Consider the following 19,439-nt stretch of genomic DNA (forward strand, 5'->3'; position numbering starts at 1 on the left):
TAGTCTCTGATTGTAAGCCTGTAGTTCAGCCTCAGAAAATTTTACCCTTAGTAGTTAATAATTTGTGGTCAGGTAATTCTAGTTAGGCATCTTTTGTCTGTTGGTGACATTTTAAGTTACTTTAGCCTATGAACATTATGAAGGAGACAGCCAAGAGATACTCAAAGTATCACGTTTCCAAACATCCCTTATGGGATTATTTTTTTTAAAGAGGCAAATAGGCTGGGCGTGGTGGCTCACCCCTGTAATCCTAGCACTTTGGAAAGCTGACGTGGGTGGATCACTTGAGGTCATAAGTTTGAGACCAGCCTGGCCAAAATGGTGAAACCCCGTCTCTACTAAAAATAAAAAATAAAAAATTAGCCAGGTGTGGTGGTGGGTGCCTGTAATCCCAGCTACTTGGGAGGCTGAGGCAGGAGAATCACTTGAACCTGGGAGGCAGAGGTTGCAGTGAGCCAAGATCACGCCACTGCACTCCAGCCTGGGTGACAGAGTGAGACTCTATCTCAAAAAAAAAAAAAAGAAGAAAAGAAAAGTAAGAGGCAAATATTATTACTACAAAACTGGCATGAATATGGATACGAATATTTATTTCCTAGCCAAGAAAGCATCCCTTTTCTCCAAGTTTTTCTAAAATATTTTTGTATATATTTTTTGTCTGATAGTTCAGGTTGGCCTCATCAGTCCCCAACAAAATAACTGTTATCAAGGGATAGTGGGGGGCGGCGATCAACTTTAGTTTTTTTTTTTATTTAATTTTTTTTTTTTTTTTTTTGAGATGGAGTCTCACTCTGTTGCCAGGCTGGAGTGCCATGGTGTGCCCTCGGCTTACTGCAATCTCCGCCTCCCGGGTTCAAGTGATTTTCCTGCGTCAGCCTCCCGAGTAGCTGGGATTACAGGCATGCACAACCATGCCCAGCTAATTTTTGTATTTTTAGTGGAGACGGGATTTCACCATGTTGGTCAGGGTGTTCTACAATCTCCTGACTTCGTTATCTGCTTGCCTCGGCCTCTGAAAGTGTTGGGATTACAGGCGTGAGCCACTGCACCCGGCCAATCAACTTCATTTTTAAAGGGATTCTATAAAGAGCACTAGACTGGGAGCCAGGAGGCCTGGGTTCTGCCTTGAACTCTGCCTCTAACACATAGTAGACTTTAAGTCCTTTTCCAAGGTGGAACTAAATTTTCCTTTATATAAAAAAAGAAGGGGTAGACTAAATGATCTCTAGGGTCTCTCTCAGCTTTAACACTCAAAGCAATATAGTGTGGGTCTAATACTTGTATGTGGCAGGGAACACACTCTATGAGATGCTCTAGGGTCCCTGCATTTACAGCTAGAGGGAACAAAAGGGCCGTGCCAAAAGCTCAGGCAGACAAGCCTATTATGTTAGCTGTTGGCATGACAGTCATCTGCTTTCAGAGAATCTTGAAGTGTTGGCATTTCCATTTACATGTGTCTGTGGTTTTGATGAGATACAGCTGTAATTGGAGGGCATGTCATCAGATTCTTCCAGGGCCCACAGTCCACACTCCCCAAATCAAACTTCATTGTCTGCTCCCTGATAGTATCCAGCCTGCTGCTAAACATAAATCTCACTGCTTTTATCACCAGGATTTTATTTTGTGCAGAAAGTGTTTTGGCTTTGTTTATGTGATGATATTTCAGTAAAGTAAAGGTAACACTCATCTAGTTAAAAGGTATTCTTGCTGGAGTGGCACCAATCCTGAAATCAGGATTTCAATAACTTACTCTATCATAGCATAGGTTGTCTCTGTTTTTTCTTTTTCTCTTTCTCCCCATGGGTTCTGCTCATAGTGTTGGACCAATGATTCACAAAGTTTAATACAAATCAGGTGAGTCTGGAGACTTTGGTGAAGAGCCTGTTTCTTGGAGTCAGACTGCTTGGTTGGACCAATGATTCACAAAGTTTAATATAAATCAGGTGAGTCTGGAGACTGTGGTGAAGAGCCTGTTTCTTGGAGTCAGACTGCTTGGCTTCAAGTCTAGTTTCTACCACTAACTAGCTGTGTTACCTTGAAAACGTCACTTATCCTCTCTGTAAAGTTGGAAAGATAATCATAGTCTTCTCAAGAGGTTATTGGAAATATTAAATGAAATAATGATTACAGGAGACTTAGCACAGCATTTGGCAAGAAGTAAGCATTTAATTGCTGATATCAGAGACTTCAGTGTAGTTTTGCAAAACACATGTGCCTGGGCTTTGGTCTCCTGAAACTCCAATTCAGTGGGACTTGTAGGAGAGCCAGGTATCTGTATTAAAAACAACAAATTCCACAGATGATTCAGATGAGCAGCCAGACATGCAACTGTCTACTTTAGTCTGCATAGATTTTCCAAGCTGACTCAGCTACAAGATTATCTATGCTCATGTAGAAGTGGAAGGTAGAGAAGGTTTTAGAGCCAATTGGTTCCTACAATGTAGTGCCCAGACCAGCAGTATCAGCATCACCTGGGAACTTGTTAGATATGCAAATTCTTATGCCCCGTCCCCCCTCAGCTCTATTATACCAAATCAGAAACTCTGTGGGTTGGGCGCCAATATTTAAATAAGCCTTCCAGGTGATTATGAGACCTAATAAAGTTTGAGATTACAGTTTTAAAAGAGGGCCTGGCTGAGCAGAACTTCTCAACTCTGGTGAGTACTCATTACACGTCAGTTGAAAGAATGTTGAATATTTTCCTTTTAAATGTTGTTTACACTTGCATGATTCAGTTTTCAAAATGTTGTCACACAAAGTTTCTCCTTTAGCCTAGTGAGGTAGGCCCTATTTTATATATGAGTCATTTATGGCTAGGTTCAAAAGACTCAAAAGTTACAGAGCTAGAGTTAAGACCTAGAATTTTGTCTAGAATCCCTTTGTCAGGCTATGAATCTACCAAAAACTTTGTGTGCTGTATCACAAGATCAAAGAACTGAATAACCTAAAACAGTTAATTTCTGATTGGCTCGGAGTTCTAGTCCACTTCCAGGATGCCTATTTAAGGAGAGGGATAAATTATCTGAGGGTCATGTTCTACTGGATCTTCTAGCCTGGTGCTCCTGAGCTAAACAATGAAGGCAGAACTTCACAGAGTGCTGGCCCTAAGCCTCAGTCCCAGGTCCAGCTACAGCCATGCTTTGCTTCTCCTTACCATGGTGACCTATCTGTCAGGTTCCCTTCTGTGTTTTGAAAATGAAATTTGACTGCTGGATCATAGGAAAGGGTTCAGTCTCCTGCTGATTGAAGGACACAGGAATTGCCTTGGGAATGAAGGACTTCTCTGGCTTTTTTCATTAGCCCAGGCCTTGAGTGAGCCTTAGAGCAGAGTTTCTCAACCTCAGCACCATTGAAATATTGGACCTGATAATTTTTTGTAGTGCGAACTGTCCTGTGCATTGCAGGATGCATGCTAGCAACCCGGCCTCTACCTACTAGCTGCTGATATCACCTCCCAACCCTGGCTGGAATCCTGATAATCAAAATGTCTCCAGAAATTACCAAATGTCCCCTGCAGGGAGAAGCAGTAGACCAAAATTACGCCCAGTTGAGAATCACTACCTGAAAAGTTTTTCAGGTGCAAGCCTCAGAACTTCTAATTTACCACTCTAGGAGAGGGTTTCTGCCTTTTCTTTTTGCCTCTGTTGCTTGGGACAGAGGATCATATAAAAAATCTGAATTCATCTTATGATGCCATTGAATTCAGCCATCATTGTTGTCATCATTTACACTCTTTCTTACTGCTCCTGTGCACAGCCTGAGGATCTCTGACATCAACGCAGTGCTCTAGGGCACCATAACCAATCGGCTGGCACTGCTCCCAACTTTTAAGTCTCTGCTACTTGCAGATGTTTAGAATATGTGCCCCACATTTTTTCTGAGATGCTTGCTGAAAATGCATATCCCTAGGTACTACCTAGGGAGTGATTAAATGGGGATAAGTTACTGTATTCTACACTGTATGTTGTTTTAAAAGGACACTGTCCACTTGGTCTTTTGGTGCATTTTGAGACTCTGCAATGAAAAGGCTGTTAAGATGGCAGACTCAGTTTTTTCTCACCTCCTACACTGAGTTTTTGCCTCTATTCCTTGTAACAGGATGATATTAAGAAACCTAAGTGACAGATGATGACATAATTGTCATTTTCTCTGATATGTCAGGCAGACATTACTGTTCCTCTAGTTGTAGCATTTCCTGCATAAGAAAAATACAAGAATTTTAGGCACTATGGAATTGATAGAATTGGATGGGGTACTTAAATTGGTAGGAAATGAAAATATACATTAGGATAGTGGATCAGGAGTCACTCAAGACCTAATGCCATCTTGCTCTGAACTAGTAAATGGGACATTTGGGGAGAACAGTACAGATGTGCTCTAAGTTAAAAACATGTTTAAGGCAAATTGTGATGTACAAGAAATATTCACACAGTGGATTTCCCATTTTACAATTGGCTCCTTTAAATGTCAGTCTTTTCAGATGAATATAAAGAATATGAGTCAGTAAGAATAAAAGTTTCTGCCTTTTACTGAATCGTGTTGCATTAAAATGTGAGCAGCATGGTGTGATACATAGCTCACTTGTAGGGATGTGCATAGGGGGCACCAGAGAGACAGGTGGTTACCCTTCACAGTGGCTACAATTTCCACATAAGAGGCCCATGCGACAGCCCATCAGGGATGAAATATTATAAATGGAGATGGAGAAGGCAAATGAGGTCTTCAAATATGAACTCCACATGGAAAGTCACACCAGCAGACACTCTAAAAGGCAGGCATTGATTCGTGGTTCAGCTGATTCTCACAAGATCAGCTCTACATAACGAGCTGGGGAGAGGTGAACAACAGGAATTTATTCATTGAAAAGTGGTTAGTTATGTTCCTTGAGTAATGTCTGAGAGTCCTACTTTTTCAGAATCTGAACAAAGTAAACAACTTCAAAAAAATTATCTCCAGAAAGAGATCCCTAAGGCACTGTTTAGAAAATGGCTCTCAGTCTTTTTTGTTTGCTCACTTCTGTACCATTCATACACAATCCTTCCCAAAGCAATTGATTTTCAAGTTGAGTTCAGGGTAGGAATATAATACAGAAAAGCCTCTTCTTAATTCACTGACCAAATTTTAAAAAAGCCTTGAGAATGAAAGCAGTCATTGTAAATAAGACACCAGATAATAGGGGCAGACTGAGACTCTCTCCGGCACACTGGAATGATGGCTTGTATTCTGTAGGCAACAGAGCCCCAGCTCCACCAAGACTAAAATGTCATGACTGCACCCTTGCCCCCTGCACACGTGAAAGACAGCAGAATGTACACGGAAAGTGTAGTTACCTGAGGATGAAGGGATAAACAAAATGGTTTAAATACAAGATCTAACAAGTAGACAAGCAGAATATTTGGTATATCATTTCTGAAATTAAAATAATTATTTAGGAAAGACAACTTTTACAGATTCTATCTGGTAGAGATTTGGTACATATTAGGTATGTGTCAGCATAGACAAAGAGACGTAAAACAAGATGAAGCAGTCCCAGCTTCCTTTCCAAGGAAAGAAAGCCATGACTACCTCAGAAGAATTGTACTAATATTAGACTTTTATTGAGCGATTTCTTTGTGACGGTCATTGCATCCAATACTTCACACGTATCAGGTCAGTCTTTACAATGACCCTGAGATGTAAGTATTCTTTTGATCCCTGGAAAAACTAAGACAAAGTTTAGGCAACTTGTCAAAGCTCTCAGGGCTAGGAAATGAGTGAAGTGTGTTTTGAGTGAAGGCAATCTGGCTCCAGAAGTCACATTCTTAACCACGCTGTTACACAATTCATCTTTCACAAGGATAGTCTCTAAGGGTGGTTAAACTTGAAGATTAATTGACTTCTTCACGTTTTTCCTCATCTGCAATGACCAAGTCACCAAGAAAATGAGGAGGAGGAAGAAGTTGACTGAAGGAGAACAGGATGCCTTAATGATAGAAATAAAATGAAGCCATGGATGAGACCTGGGATGAAAAGACTGTTCTCTGAATGGAGGGTAAAGCTGGGAAAGTGTTGGATTGATAGGACCTATGTGCTTTCATTCAAGGCCTCTATAAATGGTGGAACAGCAGAAATCATGCACAAAGACACCCAGCTGAGGGAGCAAATGAGGATTCAGTCCCAACTTGGGTTCTCCTTGGTGGGCCACGTGCTGTCAGGAAGCTGTGGTGGGCAGGGGGAGCACTTCTCCCTAAGTTGCACAAAGGTGGCCTCTATAGGCTAGAAGAGAAGCTAGTGGTAATTGTTTTTCCCCCCAACAAGAAACAGGGTCTCTCTGCGCTGCCCAGGCTGGATTCAAACTCCTGGGCTCAAGGGATCCTCCTGCCTCAGCCTCCCAAGTAGCTGGTACTACAGGTGCCTGCCACTGTACCTAGCTCTGGATAGCTGGTATTTTAAAGAAAGTCACCTTCATGCTAAATCTCACCATTGCTCACATTTCTGAGAATCAGAGACTCTGTTTTCAAATGTCAGAAGCAGTAAAGGTAAGGAAGAAATAAGGCATCGGAAGAAAGTGGAAAAAATCTTTTTGGACAGTCCATAAATAAGTAATGACACTGAGCTTTGAAATTAGAGGTCATTACCAGTGTTTCTTAGCCCCCCTGAGCACAGGTGGGATCAGGCAAATCAGGCTCAAAACTAGGTAAATAAATAATGAGCAATAGATGGTACTTGGAGTTTCAATTCCACTTGCAAATCCTTTTTGTAAAAATTGAATAAGGAGCTTTTAAGATTTAGGACTCTCCTCATCTAGCAGCCTTCTAAAGACATAACAAAGATCTTATTGACACTGTTAACGTTTATAACATACAGTCTTTGTGCCCTACAGATCTTCCCTGATGTTCTAATAAATCCAAATATACACACAAATAAATATTAGGAAGAAACCGTACACATTTAATCACTGCGGGCTAAAGCTTATTCTAGAGGGTATAATCAGTAGTTCTTGAAATTCATCATTCACTTATCACCATCTTGATTATTGCCATATCCCTATATCACAAATCTAGATAGCACATATAGTTTTATCTTATGTTTTTCTTTGACTGATTTTTCTCAAACTGAAATTTTTAAACAGAAAACTTGATATCTCTTCTGAGATACATTGGTACATATTAGTTATCTGCCAGCATAGACAAAGCCGCATAAAACAAGATGAAGCAGTTCCAGCTTCCTTTCCAAGGGGAGAAAGCCATGGCCACCTCATAGAAATTGTACCAACATTAGACTTTTATTGAGTGATTTCTTTGTGACAGTCACTGCATCAAGTACTTTACATGTATTAGGTCAGTCTTTACAATGACCCTAAAATGTAAGAATTCTTCTGTGATATTAAGTAAATGTAAAAATCAATTTGCAAATGTAAAACCAATTTGCCTTTTATAAGAAGGAATGCATAAAAGTAGATGCAATGAGAACAAAACAATGTCATTAATGTCTAGGTAGATGCTATTGCTGGCCAAATGCTGTCAGCTTGAGGCCTTCTGTATCATCATAAAAAATAGGTGATTGCGTGTTATATTAAGGCCAACTAACATTAAAAAGTTGTGATGGTTTTCTTGAAGAAATATAGTAGTGGAAGAAAATTGAGTAGAATATTATTTTCTCATTAGGTAAATTCAATGTGATTTAAGGGTATATTGTTGTACTATAACCTGCCATAAGTAATAAAGCTCCCCCTATTGTCTATGAGGAGTTTGTACGTAGAGCTCAAATGAATAGAACAAAATACCTTTTTCATGTGTAATACCCCTCTGCTGGGAACAATCAACTTTTCTACATGCATGTCATGTACTTGATTGCAAACAAATCACTCACTTACCATGTTCATCAAGTAAAATATTGTCAGGCTTCATATCCCTAGAGGAGTAAAAAGAAAAAAGAAAGTTGCTCACAATAAAACAAACAGAACTAAGGGGTAGGGGCAAAAAATGCTGAAGAAAGCTAACTAGAGTTGAAACATGTACTAGCTTCTCAATACTCATCTTCTCATTCAATTCTCACAGTAAATTTATGAGACAGAAAATCCTCAATTTTTAAATCAGAAAACTGAAGCTTAACACAAGGTCACAGAGCTAGTAAACGGAAGAACTGGGCTCTGAACCAAGGCCTCTCTCATTCAAAAACTCACACTCTAAACTTCCTATAGCATGTTGTATCTAAGCATGTAGATATTGGTCCATGGGATCACATAAAGCATTTACATTGCCATAAAGTAATGTTAGTAGTATTAAGCATCATTTTCTTGTGTAACTCTAGAATTACACAGATGATGTGAACTTAAAGACTATAAATGGGAAAAATATGGTTGATAATGTAGTTATATAACCACCCCGTCTCCCTTTGCCTCCTCACATCCACACCTGCTGTCGCTTTGCCTGAATTAGAGTCCTGTCACCAGTGCACTCAGACAACACAGATTCACCCTTAACCCCACAGCTTAGATGCCACTTCCTGCAGGAAGCCTTCCTGATTTTTCACTTCTGGGTCAAATCCCCCCTAATCCCATATATTCTGACCACATGGGATACTTCTTCCACCATAACATTTATCACACTTTATCACACACTTGTTTCTGTTTATTGATATGGGACTTGTTACTCATTAATATTTTTAAGTAAAGAGTAAGCTGACAGACTTGGTCTGTCAAAGATTAAGGTATTTTTATTCTAGCAGCATGAAAGCCACTTGACTAAGCTGAAAATGTGTTCCCAAAACCTGTTTCAGAATTTCTTCCCTAATGGATTCTATGAATTTAGGCTGAAGGGCTTCAATGGTACATTAGGGAAAGGCAGTAAAAATCTGAGAGTGGAAAAGTGAGGGCTGTTATAAAGTACAATGCGATTCTTTGATTCAGTAGTGTTCCTTACTATAATATTCACCAAGGCTTTGCAAACTCTATCATTCTGTCCTCCAAGTATTAACCACCAGACTACTCCCTTCATTGGGAGAAGGTGGGTTTTGTGCTCTCCTATGAATTTTTTTTACTTTGCTATTTTAATTTTTTCAGTCATTTTAAAATAAAAATTGTGTGTTTAAAGTGGCCAACATGATACTTTGATAAAGGAAATTTCTGGTATATAATACAATGTTCCTAACTATAGTTATCTTGCTGTACATCAGTGTGTAAAAGATGTCCAAATCTTTTCACTAACTACCCTAGGAATAATAATTAACTATAGGCCTTATAACATCCTAAAAAAAAAATTCTTGCCAGGCACAGTGGTGTGTACTTATAGTCCCAGCCACTCAGGAGGTGGCAGAGGGATATCACCTGAGCCCAGGAGTTTGAGGCTGCATTGCACGACTGTGCCCTGAATAGCCACTGCACTCCAGTCTGGGCAATAAAGCAAAATCCCTACTCAAAAAATTTTTCTAATCTCTGCAAGTTTTCCAAGTGGATCATGATGTCAAGGATGGTTTCTTAATTAATATCATATTCTATCCCAGTGCCTCATGGTCAGTAAATGAAGAACTTAACGACACCCAGAGAAATTCCAGTGCACTCAAGAAGGCTGATCCTAACAGTATATACAGAGCACTGTGGCACATCATCAAATACTCTCTGCACCATAAAGCTAGAGATAAACCAGGTGTTGGGCTCTTTCCACCTCTTTCAGATCTGCATCCAATGAGTATCAGGTACTGTTTGCCGGGTGAGAAAGAGGCCCAGAGGAGCCCTACCAAGGATGGATGAGAGTTGAGTGAGGCAAGATCAGTATCAAATTTCTTGGCCTGAATTTATGAGGACTTACTGGGAGAAATTAATTGCTGTGGATTTGACATTTTATGAGCTTTCTGTTAAATCCCTGAGCACCATTTTTCTTATTTATTGAATCCACACATCATTGTGTTAACTATTTTTCCCAGAAACTACTTTGAAACTTAATATTACAGAGATCAGAGAGGGAACAATTAGTTTAATGTGACAACTTCTTAATTAAATCTTGTATTCATTTATTCATCAGATATTTACCTACTTTGGTAAGTCACTGTAGTAAGACACAGAAAACCTAAAGATAAATGAGACATAGTTCCCTCGGGATGGAGAGGATGAGAAAGCTTCATAAAGAACCATGACATAGAATGGGAAAGGGGTATTTTTACCACAAATTCAGAGAAAGAATATGAGAAAAATTTAAGAAAAATGTATAACAGAAAGTGGATTTGTAAGCATAAAAGTAAGTTACCTAAGCTTAGATTCTAACTATATAGTTTCTCCAAAATATAATAGGGTAACATCTAATTCACTACAGGGTAAATTGCAGTATGGAAGGTTGTTTATTCATATACCAGGAGAGAGAAAATGAAAAGAAACTTAGTGTGCTCTAGTAAAATTCCTACTAGAGCAAGTTGAAATTTTCGAGTTCTAAATTTTAGCACCACTTCTTTACCTTTTCAGTCTTCTCAAGTAAAAATAAATATGAAATAACTTACAAAATGTTTCTTTCATTGACAGTAGTCTATAATACATTTTAACTTAGTGGCTAATAAGCCTGGATATGCTTCAGAATCAACTGGGGATATTTGAACAGTGTGGATTCTCTTTATCAGGGGCATTCAGACCAGAGTGACCCCATCTTGAATAGGTGAGATAGGAATTTAGTAATCAGCAAGACTGTTTTTGCAAGGTACAGGTCATAAAGACCCTGCTGATAGAAATAAGATGCAGTGAAGAAGCTGGCCAAAACCAAGATGGTGACAAAAGTGATCTCTGGTCATCCTCACTGCTCATTATACACTAATTATAATACATGAGCATGCTAAAAGACACTCTCACCAGCACCATGACAGTTTACAAATGCCTTGGCAATGTCTGGAAGCTACCTATATGGTCTAAAATGGGGAGGAACCCTCAGTTCTGGGAATTCCCCGAAGTCTTAACTCATTTTGGCAATAATTCAAAAGTCCACAGTCCAATGTCTCATCTAAGACAAGGTAAGTCCCTTCTGCCTATGAGCCTGTAAAATCAAAAGCAAGTTAGTTACTTCTTAGATACAATGGGGTTACAGGCAGTGGGTAAATACACTCATTCCAAATAAGAGGAATTGGCCAAAACAAAGGGGCTACAGGCCTCATGCAAGTCTGAAATCCAGCAGGGCAGTATAATCTTAAAGCTCCAAAATAATCTTCTTTGACTCCATGTCTCACATCCAGGTCACGCTGATGTAAGATGTGGGCTCCCACAACCTTGGGCAGCTCCACCTCTGTGGCTTTCCAGGGTGCAGCCCCGTTCCTGGCTGCTTTCACTGGCTGGCATTGTATGTCTGCAGCTTTTCCAGGCACATGGTGCAAACTGTTGGTGGATCTACCATTCTGGGGTCTGGAAGATGATGGCCTTCTTCTCACAGCTCCACTAGGTGGTGCCCTAGTGGGAACTCTGTGTGTGGGTTCCCACCCTATATTTCCCTTCCACACTGCCCTAGCAGAGGTTCTCTGTAAGGCCTCTGCCCATGTAGCACACCTCTGCCTGGACATCCAGGCATTTCCATACATCCTCTGAAATCCAGGAAGAGGTTCCCAAACCTCAATTCTTGACTTCTGTGCATCCACATGCCCAACACCATGTGTAAGCTACCAAGGCTTGGGGCTTACACCCTCTGAAGCAATGGTCTGAACTGTATGTTGGCCCCTTCAGAAACAGCTGGGATGCAGGGCAGCAAGTCCTGAAACTACGAAAGCAGCAAGGCCCTGGGCCCAGCCCATGAAACCATTTTTCCTCCCAGGACACAGGGCTTGTGATAGGAGGGGCTACCTCTGACATGTCCTGGAGACATTTCCCCCATTGTCTTGGCAATTAACATTTTGCTCCTCATTACTGATGCAAATTTCTGCAGCCAGTTTGAATTTCTCCTCAGAAAATAGGCTTTTCTTTTCTATTCCATCATCAGGCTACAAATTTTCTGAACTTTATTCCCTGCTTTTCTTTTACACATGAGTTCTAATTCCAAACCATATCTTTGTGAATGAACAAAACTAAATGTTTTTAAGAGCACCCAAGTCACCTCTTGAATGCTTTGCTGTTTAGAAATTTCTTCCACCAGATACTCTAAATTATCTCTCTCAAGTTCAAAGTTACACAGATCTCTATGGCAGGGGAAAAATGTCACCAGTCTCTTTGCTAAAGCACAGCAGGAATCACTTTTGCTCTAGTTCCCAGTAAGTTCCTCATCTCCACATGAGGCCACCTCAGCCTGGACTTTTTCATTCATATCACTATCAGCATTTTGGTCAAAGCCATTCAACAAGTCTCTAGGAAGTTCCACACTTTCCCACATGTTCCTATCTTCTTCTGAGCCCTCCAAACTGTTCCAACTCCTGCCTGTTACCCAGTTCCAAAGTTGCTTACACATTTTTGGGTATCTTTACAGCAGTGCCCCACTCCTCATACCAATTGGCTTTATTAGTCTATTCTCCCACTGCTAATAAAGACATACCCAAGACTGGGTAATTTATAAAGAAAAAGAGGTTTAACAGACTCACAGTTCCACATGGCTGGGGAGCCCTCACAATCATGACAGAAGGTGATGGAGGAGCAAAGGCACCTCTTACGTGGAGGCAGGCAAGAGACCATGTGCAGGGGAATTGCCCTTTATAAAACCATCATATCTCATGAGACTCACCCACTATTACAAGAACAGCATTGGAAAAACCCACCCCCATGACTCAATTAACTCCCACTGCATTCTTCCTATGACAAATGGAGATTATGGGAGCTACAATTCAAGATGAGATTTGGATGGGGACACAGCCAAAACACATCAATATCATAAGCAGATAGCTAATGATGAATTCCCTCTTACTTGTTATTTATCATTCTTGGTGACTTCAGTGTCTACATGAATGCTCCATCTGACACCCTGGCCTCTCAGTTCCTTGACTTGCCTCCAATAATCTTTTCATCCATCCCACACCAATAGTTTCCTTATTCTCACTTCCTTAATCATCCCCTTGTCATAACTACAGCCTAGCCCCTGACTAGCATTTATCCAATACAATTTCCAAATTGGCATATCTATCACACTAAGACCACCAATTATTGACCTTGTCACTTTTTCTTTATACATCAAAACTCATATCCTCAATTCCTGCCCATAGTTCACTTTTAACATTCTTTGTAATAATGCTTCATTCTCTCAACCCCCAACCCCCACTAGGATGTAAGTTCTAAGTGAAAGGACTTCTTTTCTGTATTGTTCAATGCAGCAGCCCCTGGACTCATAAAAGTACCCAAGAATAAAGTAGGTGCTCGAGTAACTGTTTGTCATAAAAGTGAATGAATCCTGGCCCCCTGGTTTCTCAAATTCTTGGAAGACTAAGCCCTGCATGTCTTTTTCCCCTAAGAAGAGAAGAGAAAACAAAACAAAGCAAAACAACCAATCCCCACCCCCAAAACAACCCAAACAAACCCTGTGTGCCAGATGCGCCACATTTACCACTGGCCAACTAAGAAACTTGAATTTCCAGTAAGTGTATGCATATGTATTAGAGTAAGAGTAATAAATAAGAAGTGATTTATGCCTGTTATGAGCCTATGATTTCAGAGGGACTATGGAATTTTGGGGGTGATAAAGGGAAATTCTAGGACGCATACTTTGGAAATTCTTCATTGCATCTTGGTTTGATAAAAAAAAAAAAAAAAAAGAGCCACGTCCTGCTGAACCAGCTGATTCCAGCTGTGAGAACTATAAATAGCAGAGTGGAAATACAATGCTCCTTGTGGCAGGATCCAAGGAGGAATTGACGTATCTGCTGTTCTCACTTGAATGACTTTACAAGACATTAGCAGAGTTAACAGGCTAATTACATCCCTTCATTGTGCCTCCCCTGGAGTCAAGTTGCTCACCCTGCAATCCTATACCAGTATGTGTACATGAAAATAGCAAACAAAGGAATCAGTATATCCAAACCAAAATCAACTCCTTCAGCGTCCCACGGCCTTTTGATGGTCCATAGTTTGTATTTAATTCTTTGCCACATAACAGTCTCTTAGACTGGGCCATCGCCAAGTTCTGGAGAGGGGAAAAATATTATACATATAATTCTGTAACATATTATTTAGGGTGTCACACATGGGCTATTGGTCTCAAAAAACAGACCTATGTTAAGAGGGAGTGAGGGAAAATTATAAGGAAAAACAGTTTGGAATAGGGGGCAGAAGTGAAAGGCTGTCAGGGTTAGATGATTAAAGACTAGGTATCATCCTCCTAAGATTGTACCTCACAATCTTTGGTTGTAATCCCAGTCACTCATTATGTAATCTTGGACAAATGATCTAAACTCTCTAGAGCTTAGCATACTAAAGTTTACTGAAATATAGTGGGAATATATAGTATTCCATGTAAGTATAATATTTACAAATAGCCAGAAGTGATAGACAAAATATTTAACAACCAGAACAGCACAGTCATCCTTTCATCAGAAGGGATGCTGATGGAAGCCCAGGAGCAGTGCCCTGAAGGACCTCTCCTGGGCCAGGAGTTAGCACTTCAGTTGCTGGGTCAAGGGAGGGAGGGGTTGGGGGATGAGGGGGATATTGGAAAAGGGGCTGGAGTAGCAGGAAAGCTCAGGCATGACCTCTTCATCAGCCAATACACTGAAATACAACTGATATGGCCAGACCAGTGTATGCAGATTAAACATGAGCCCTGTATAGGCTATACCGTATGTAGTGTATGAGTGTGTACGTATATATATATATGTGTACGTATACACACTTCACATATATATGCTTTAGGTTGCATGAGTATCTTAGTAATGTTGGTAATAGTCTCAAACACAAATGGTCCTATCCAACCCCAGGGATTTCTAGGTTGATATGGGAAGCAGTAGCTAGTAGAGGTTTAAGAGTATTAATTCTGTAGTCAAATGACCAAAGCTCAAATCTCGACTATGCAGCTTACTAATGGTCATTTTGATTACCTTTCTCATATGCATTCTTCATTCTCTTAATCATCATTTCGATTTTCAACTGGGTATTTTCACTTCTCTGTAACACACACATTCACGCACACATGCACACACACACACTGTATTTTGTGTGCTTTGGGAAACCTACTCCACCCTGACTGTAGGGAAGGATTATGTGAGTCAGGCCTGAGTAAGAGTTATCCCATCTCACAGGCCCTGTTATTGGTTCAGGGATGGGCTGATGACCCAATTTAAGCCACTGAGTATCAGAAAGAATTATGTTCTGGGCTTCTGAGGAAAAAGCTTCCTTGCTGTCCTGGGGAAAGTTTTGAGAAGGAGTGTGATTCTTTAGATTTAAAGAATTTAGCATGGAGCCCTGGGGAGCAGGCAGCTTTCTTGCAATCACATGGAGGAACAAGCTGAGGATGAAGTGGCCACATGGAAAGGAGAGAAGAGAGTGAAAAAAACCAGCTAGTTGGTGATACTGCTGAGTTGTTGAATCAAGATACCCTCTAAGTCCAGCACACATCCGGATTTTCTGATTTTGTAAGATAATAAATCTCTTTTCTTGTTTAAACCATTATGAGGTTTTCTGTTGGGACCAAAACCATGTCGGTAATAAAACTTTCTGAGACTCAGCCCTCCACAACTGTAACTGAGGACAATAATCATATCTACTTTATAGAGTTGTAATGATTTAGTTAAATAGTACATGTAAAACTCGTAGTGTAGTAATCCCCTCTTATCTGCAGTTTTACTTTGTTGCCCACAGTCAACTGTGGTCCAAAAATAGGTAAGTACGGTACAATCAGATGCTTTGAGAGAGGGACTGCATTCACATACTTTTACTCCACACATTGTTATAATTGTTCCATTATTATTGTTAATCTCTTACCCTATGAATCAAACTTTACCATAGGTATGTACAAAAGGGAAAAAACATAGTACATATGGGTTTGGAAATATCTGCAGTTTCAGGTATCCACTGGGGGTCTTGAACGTATCCCTCATGCATCAAGGGAGACTACTGTGTAGTATCTGGCACACAGTAATTGTTCAACTAACTTCCAGAAAACATTGAACAAATAATTAGGAAGTGTCCAGTGTAAGAAGAGCTAGATAGTGAGAAACTGATAAGCTGAGGATGTTAAATGATGAATCGATGTTTTCAATTACCATTGAACCATTGTGACAGCATGATGATGCTAAGTTTCATTTATTGCAATATTTGAGAAACCAGGCTAAGCCCTTTTTATACTTTATTCCACACTATCCTCAAACAACCTTATGAACTAGGTACAATTATTATCCCTATTTCATAGATGGGACTACAGTGGCACACAAATCTGATGTAACTATTCCACTGTTATTCATGATTATGGAAAAAGTCAGGACTCCATGTTTATCTGATACCAGGGTTAATATTCAAAACACTTAAAAATGGGGTTAATATTCAAAACACTTAAAAATGGCACAAACACAAATCAGAATGGGACATGGACCAGTAAGAATGGATGCCATCCATAAATTACCAGTACAACAGTACTAGTGGGCGGTGACTGAGTGGAAGCCCTGCGTGACTGTACACTTAGTAAAACTCCAATAGGCAGCAACAGAACCATAAGGCTAATTGTGAATCAACAGAAGAACTTTCTAAGATTACGCATGTCTGAAAATGAACTACTTTATTTGGTAGTGACTATCCCATCCATGAGGTATGATGATTCCTTGTTAGGGAGACTGCAGAAGAAATTCTGCCTTTAGATGAAGGTAGGGCTTGTCAACCTCCAAATTACTCCTCACTTCTAATTTCCTATGGTTTTGTAATGGCCCATAAGTGTTTCACAATTATCTGGAAAATCGCAGTGTGGCTTCCATTTATTAAGCACTGCTGATTTTACAAGCATTATAATAGGAGCTGTTCATATTTTTCCTGCTTTCTTATAGATAATGTTATTATACCTAGTTAACAAAATTTAAAGAAATTCAGTTTATTAATTTGCCTGAAGTCATACAACTCACAAATTGATCCCTGATGTAACTATTCCAAAGCCTCTTAATCTCTCTACCATACCACACTCTGCTTTTTAGTAAGATTATTGTTCTTTCTTAATGTTTACATTATATAAGAATGTATAATGATTTGGGTGATGATGTATACTGGAGTATGAGAAGGAACAGTAAGTTTTTCCCACAGCTTATTGCAAAGAAGATAACTCAAAGCAAATGGGTATAATAAATTAATATAAATGAGTAGCTAGAGTTTATTGAATGTTTTTATGTAAGACTGTATATTCATTAGAATATATCCTCACCACAGCCTGTGAAGCATGTATATGTTTTACTGATAAAACAAATGAGGTTCAGAGGTGCTGAGTGTCTTGCCCAAGTTGCCCCACTGGTAACTGGCAAAGCCACTACATAATTCAAATGCTGCTGTTCACTGCTGGTGATAAACACCATGCAAATAGCCTCACTGTCAGCATGTGAATATCACAGTGGAAAACTGCATAACAAGGTTTGAGCAAATAAAATATCTTCATATTATGTCTTAAAAGGATATAAAACTATATGCATTATATACATCTATACCATTGTACAGATGCTTCCCAACTTACAATGGGTTACGCACTGATAAATCCATTGTAAGCTGAAAATATTATAAGTAAAAAATGTGTCTACTTCACCTAACCTACCAAACATCATAGCTCTAAGAGGACTAAAACCATAGTTTTATATTTCAAAGCTCTATTCAGAGCTCTGTGTCCAACATGCATAATTGATCAATATTACATGTTAAATGACTAAACCTGAAAGAATAAAGTTTAAGCTTTATATTATAATGTATTCTGGGCTAAGTAAAATTTAACTTGGACCAAATCACAGGTTGCATATTAACGAAGCCCTTAACCTTATAGAAATTATTAAAAGCTCTGCCAGTCTAGTTAAATGTTAACCTGTACACAAGCAGTCCTCTTTGCCTTTTCACATAGGTTTTCACAAATTGATGCATACAACACAAAGAAGGCAGATTCTCCTGTTTTCACAATGTGTAATTCATGCTCATTCATTATTCGGTAGCTCGGGAGCAGGTGCTGAATAGAACACATCAACCTAATACCCTCATTACTGCACTGCCGTTTTGTTTTGAGGCTCAAGTGGCCCTTCTGCTATGGGAGTTAGAAAAAAAGAACATTTGCAAGGGCTTGTGGTCTACTGAAAAGAAGATTTACCAAAACAAAAAGAAAGGGCATTTTCTTAAGCACTCCACAGATGATAGCTTAAACCAAAGTCTATTATTCCACTGCAACAAACAGAAACTATTATCAATACACTGAAAGAAAGCCAGCATCAAGCAGAACACATACAATATAAGTAATCAGATAATTTTTAGACTTTAAATGTTCTCATACTGGACATGTAGCTTTGGTAAAATGGAAAAGATTTAACTTTCCTAATAGATATATAAAAGCAAAACAAAACACCTTGGACAAGAGAAACGGTATAAAAAAAAAAAGCCACAGATACTGAAAATATCTTCCCAAACCTGAAATACAAAAGTAAGCAAAGATAGTCTCTGGCAACATTAAAATAGGTTACCGTATACTAAAGCCAATGGACTTGACTTACTGAATATTCTCTTGGATTAGTTTAATTTTACAAACAATACTAACAAGTTTTGTCACTTGGTCTTCTATCCCATAATGTATTGTAAGCAGCATGTTAGGAGTGAGGACAGAAGGTGCTCTGAGTAGCACCTACTAGAGAAGCAAAGATTAAAATATTAGCAGCAAAGAAAACAATAAAAATGTATTTAGTATATTCATTTGTTAGAACTGCTGTCACAAAGTAACACAAACAGTGGCTTGAAGAACACAGAAATTTATTTTCTCACAGTTCTGAAGGTAGAAAGTCCAAAATCAAGATGCCAGCAGGGCCCATGCTCCCTCTGAAACTTCTCAGGCAGACTCCTCCCAGGCCTCTTCCAGCTTCTGTGGGTTTGCTGGCAATCTCTGGCATTCCTTGGCTGGTGGACCCATCATACCAATCCCCCATCTTCACCTGTCATCCTCCCTGTGTCTCTCTACATCCCCATCATCTTCACTCTGTGTATGCTCCTCTGTGTCCAAAGTTCCTCTTTTCATAAGGACACCAGTCATACTGGATTAGGGCCTACATTAAGGGGCCTCATTCTAACTTGATTATCTGGGTAAAAACCCTCTTTCCAAAAAATATCACAGTCTGAGGCACTGGAGGTTAGGACTTCAACAAATCTTTCTGAGGGAGCACAAATTAACATATAGTGCCTACCCACTAAAATATGTATCTAAACTGAAGTTTTATGCTATTCGGTAAACAGCACTGAACAGCTCATCTGATCTTAAGGGTATCTTATTATTATAAGAGTGAAAGTAAGGATGTCTATATTTAGAACAGGGCCTTTGAAGAAGGCAATTCTACATTTGAATCTGGTCCCCATATACTGACTGTATATT

General features: G+C 39.5%; 1 protein-coding gene across 5 annotated transcripts in view; it reads right to left on the reverse strand.

Moving 5' to 3' along the window:
- Positions 1 to 19,439, reverse strand: part of STK32A (serine/threonine kinase 32A) — a 179,237-nt gene that overhangs the window by 62,587 nt on the left and 97,211 nt on the right. For 4 of the 5 annotated variants that reach the window (XM_055285743.2, XM_055285742.2, XM_055285741.2 and 1 more), the window contains exon 6: positions 7,856 to 7,893. In XM_055285743.2, the coding sequence (XP_055141718.1) occupies positions 7,856 to 7,893 (38 nt within the window). Of the gene's footprint in view, positions 1 to 2,146; positions 2,273 to 7,855; positions 7,894 to 19,439 lie in introns of those variants that run through there. The other variant, XM_055285745.2, reaches the window with a different exon arrangement.

The sequence above is a fragment of the Symphalangus syndactylus genome, chromosome 7, assembly GCF_028878055.3.
Source record: "Symphalangus syndactylus isolate Jambi chromosome 7, NHGRI_mSymSyn1-v2.1_pri, whole genome shotgun sequence".
Taxonomy (NCBI): Eukaryota; Metazoa; Chordata; class Mammalia; order Primates; family Hylobatidae; genus Symphalangus; species Symphalangus syndactylus.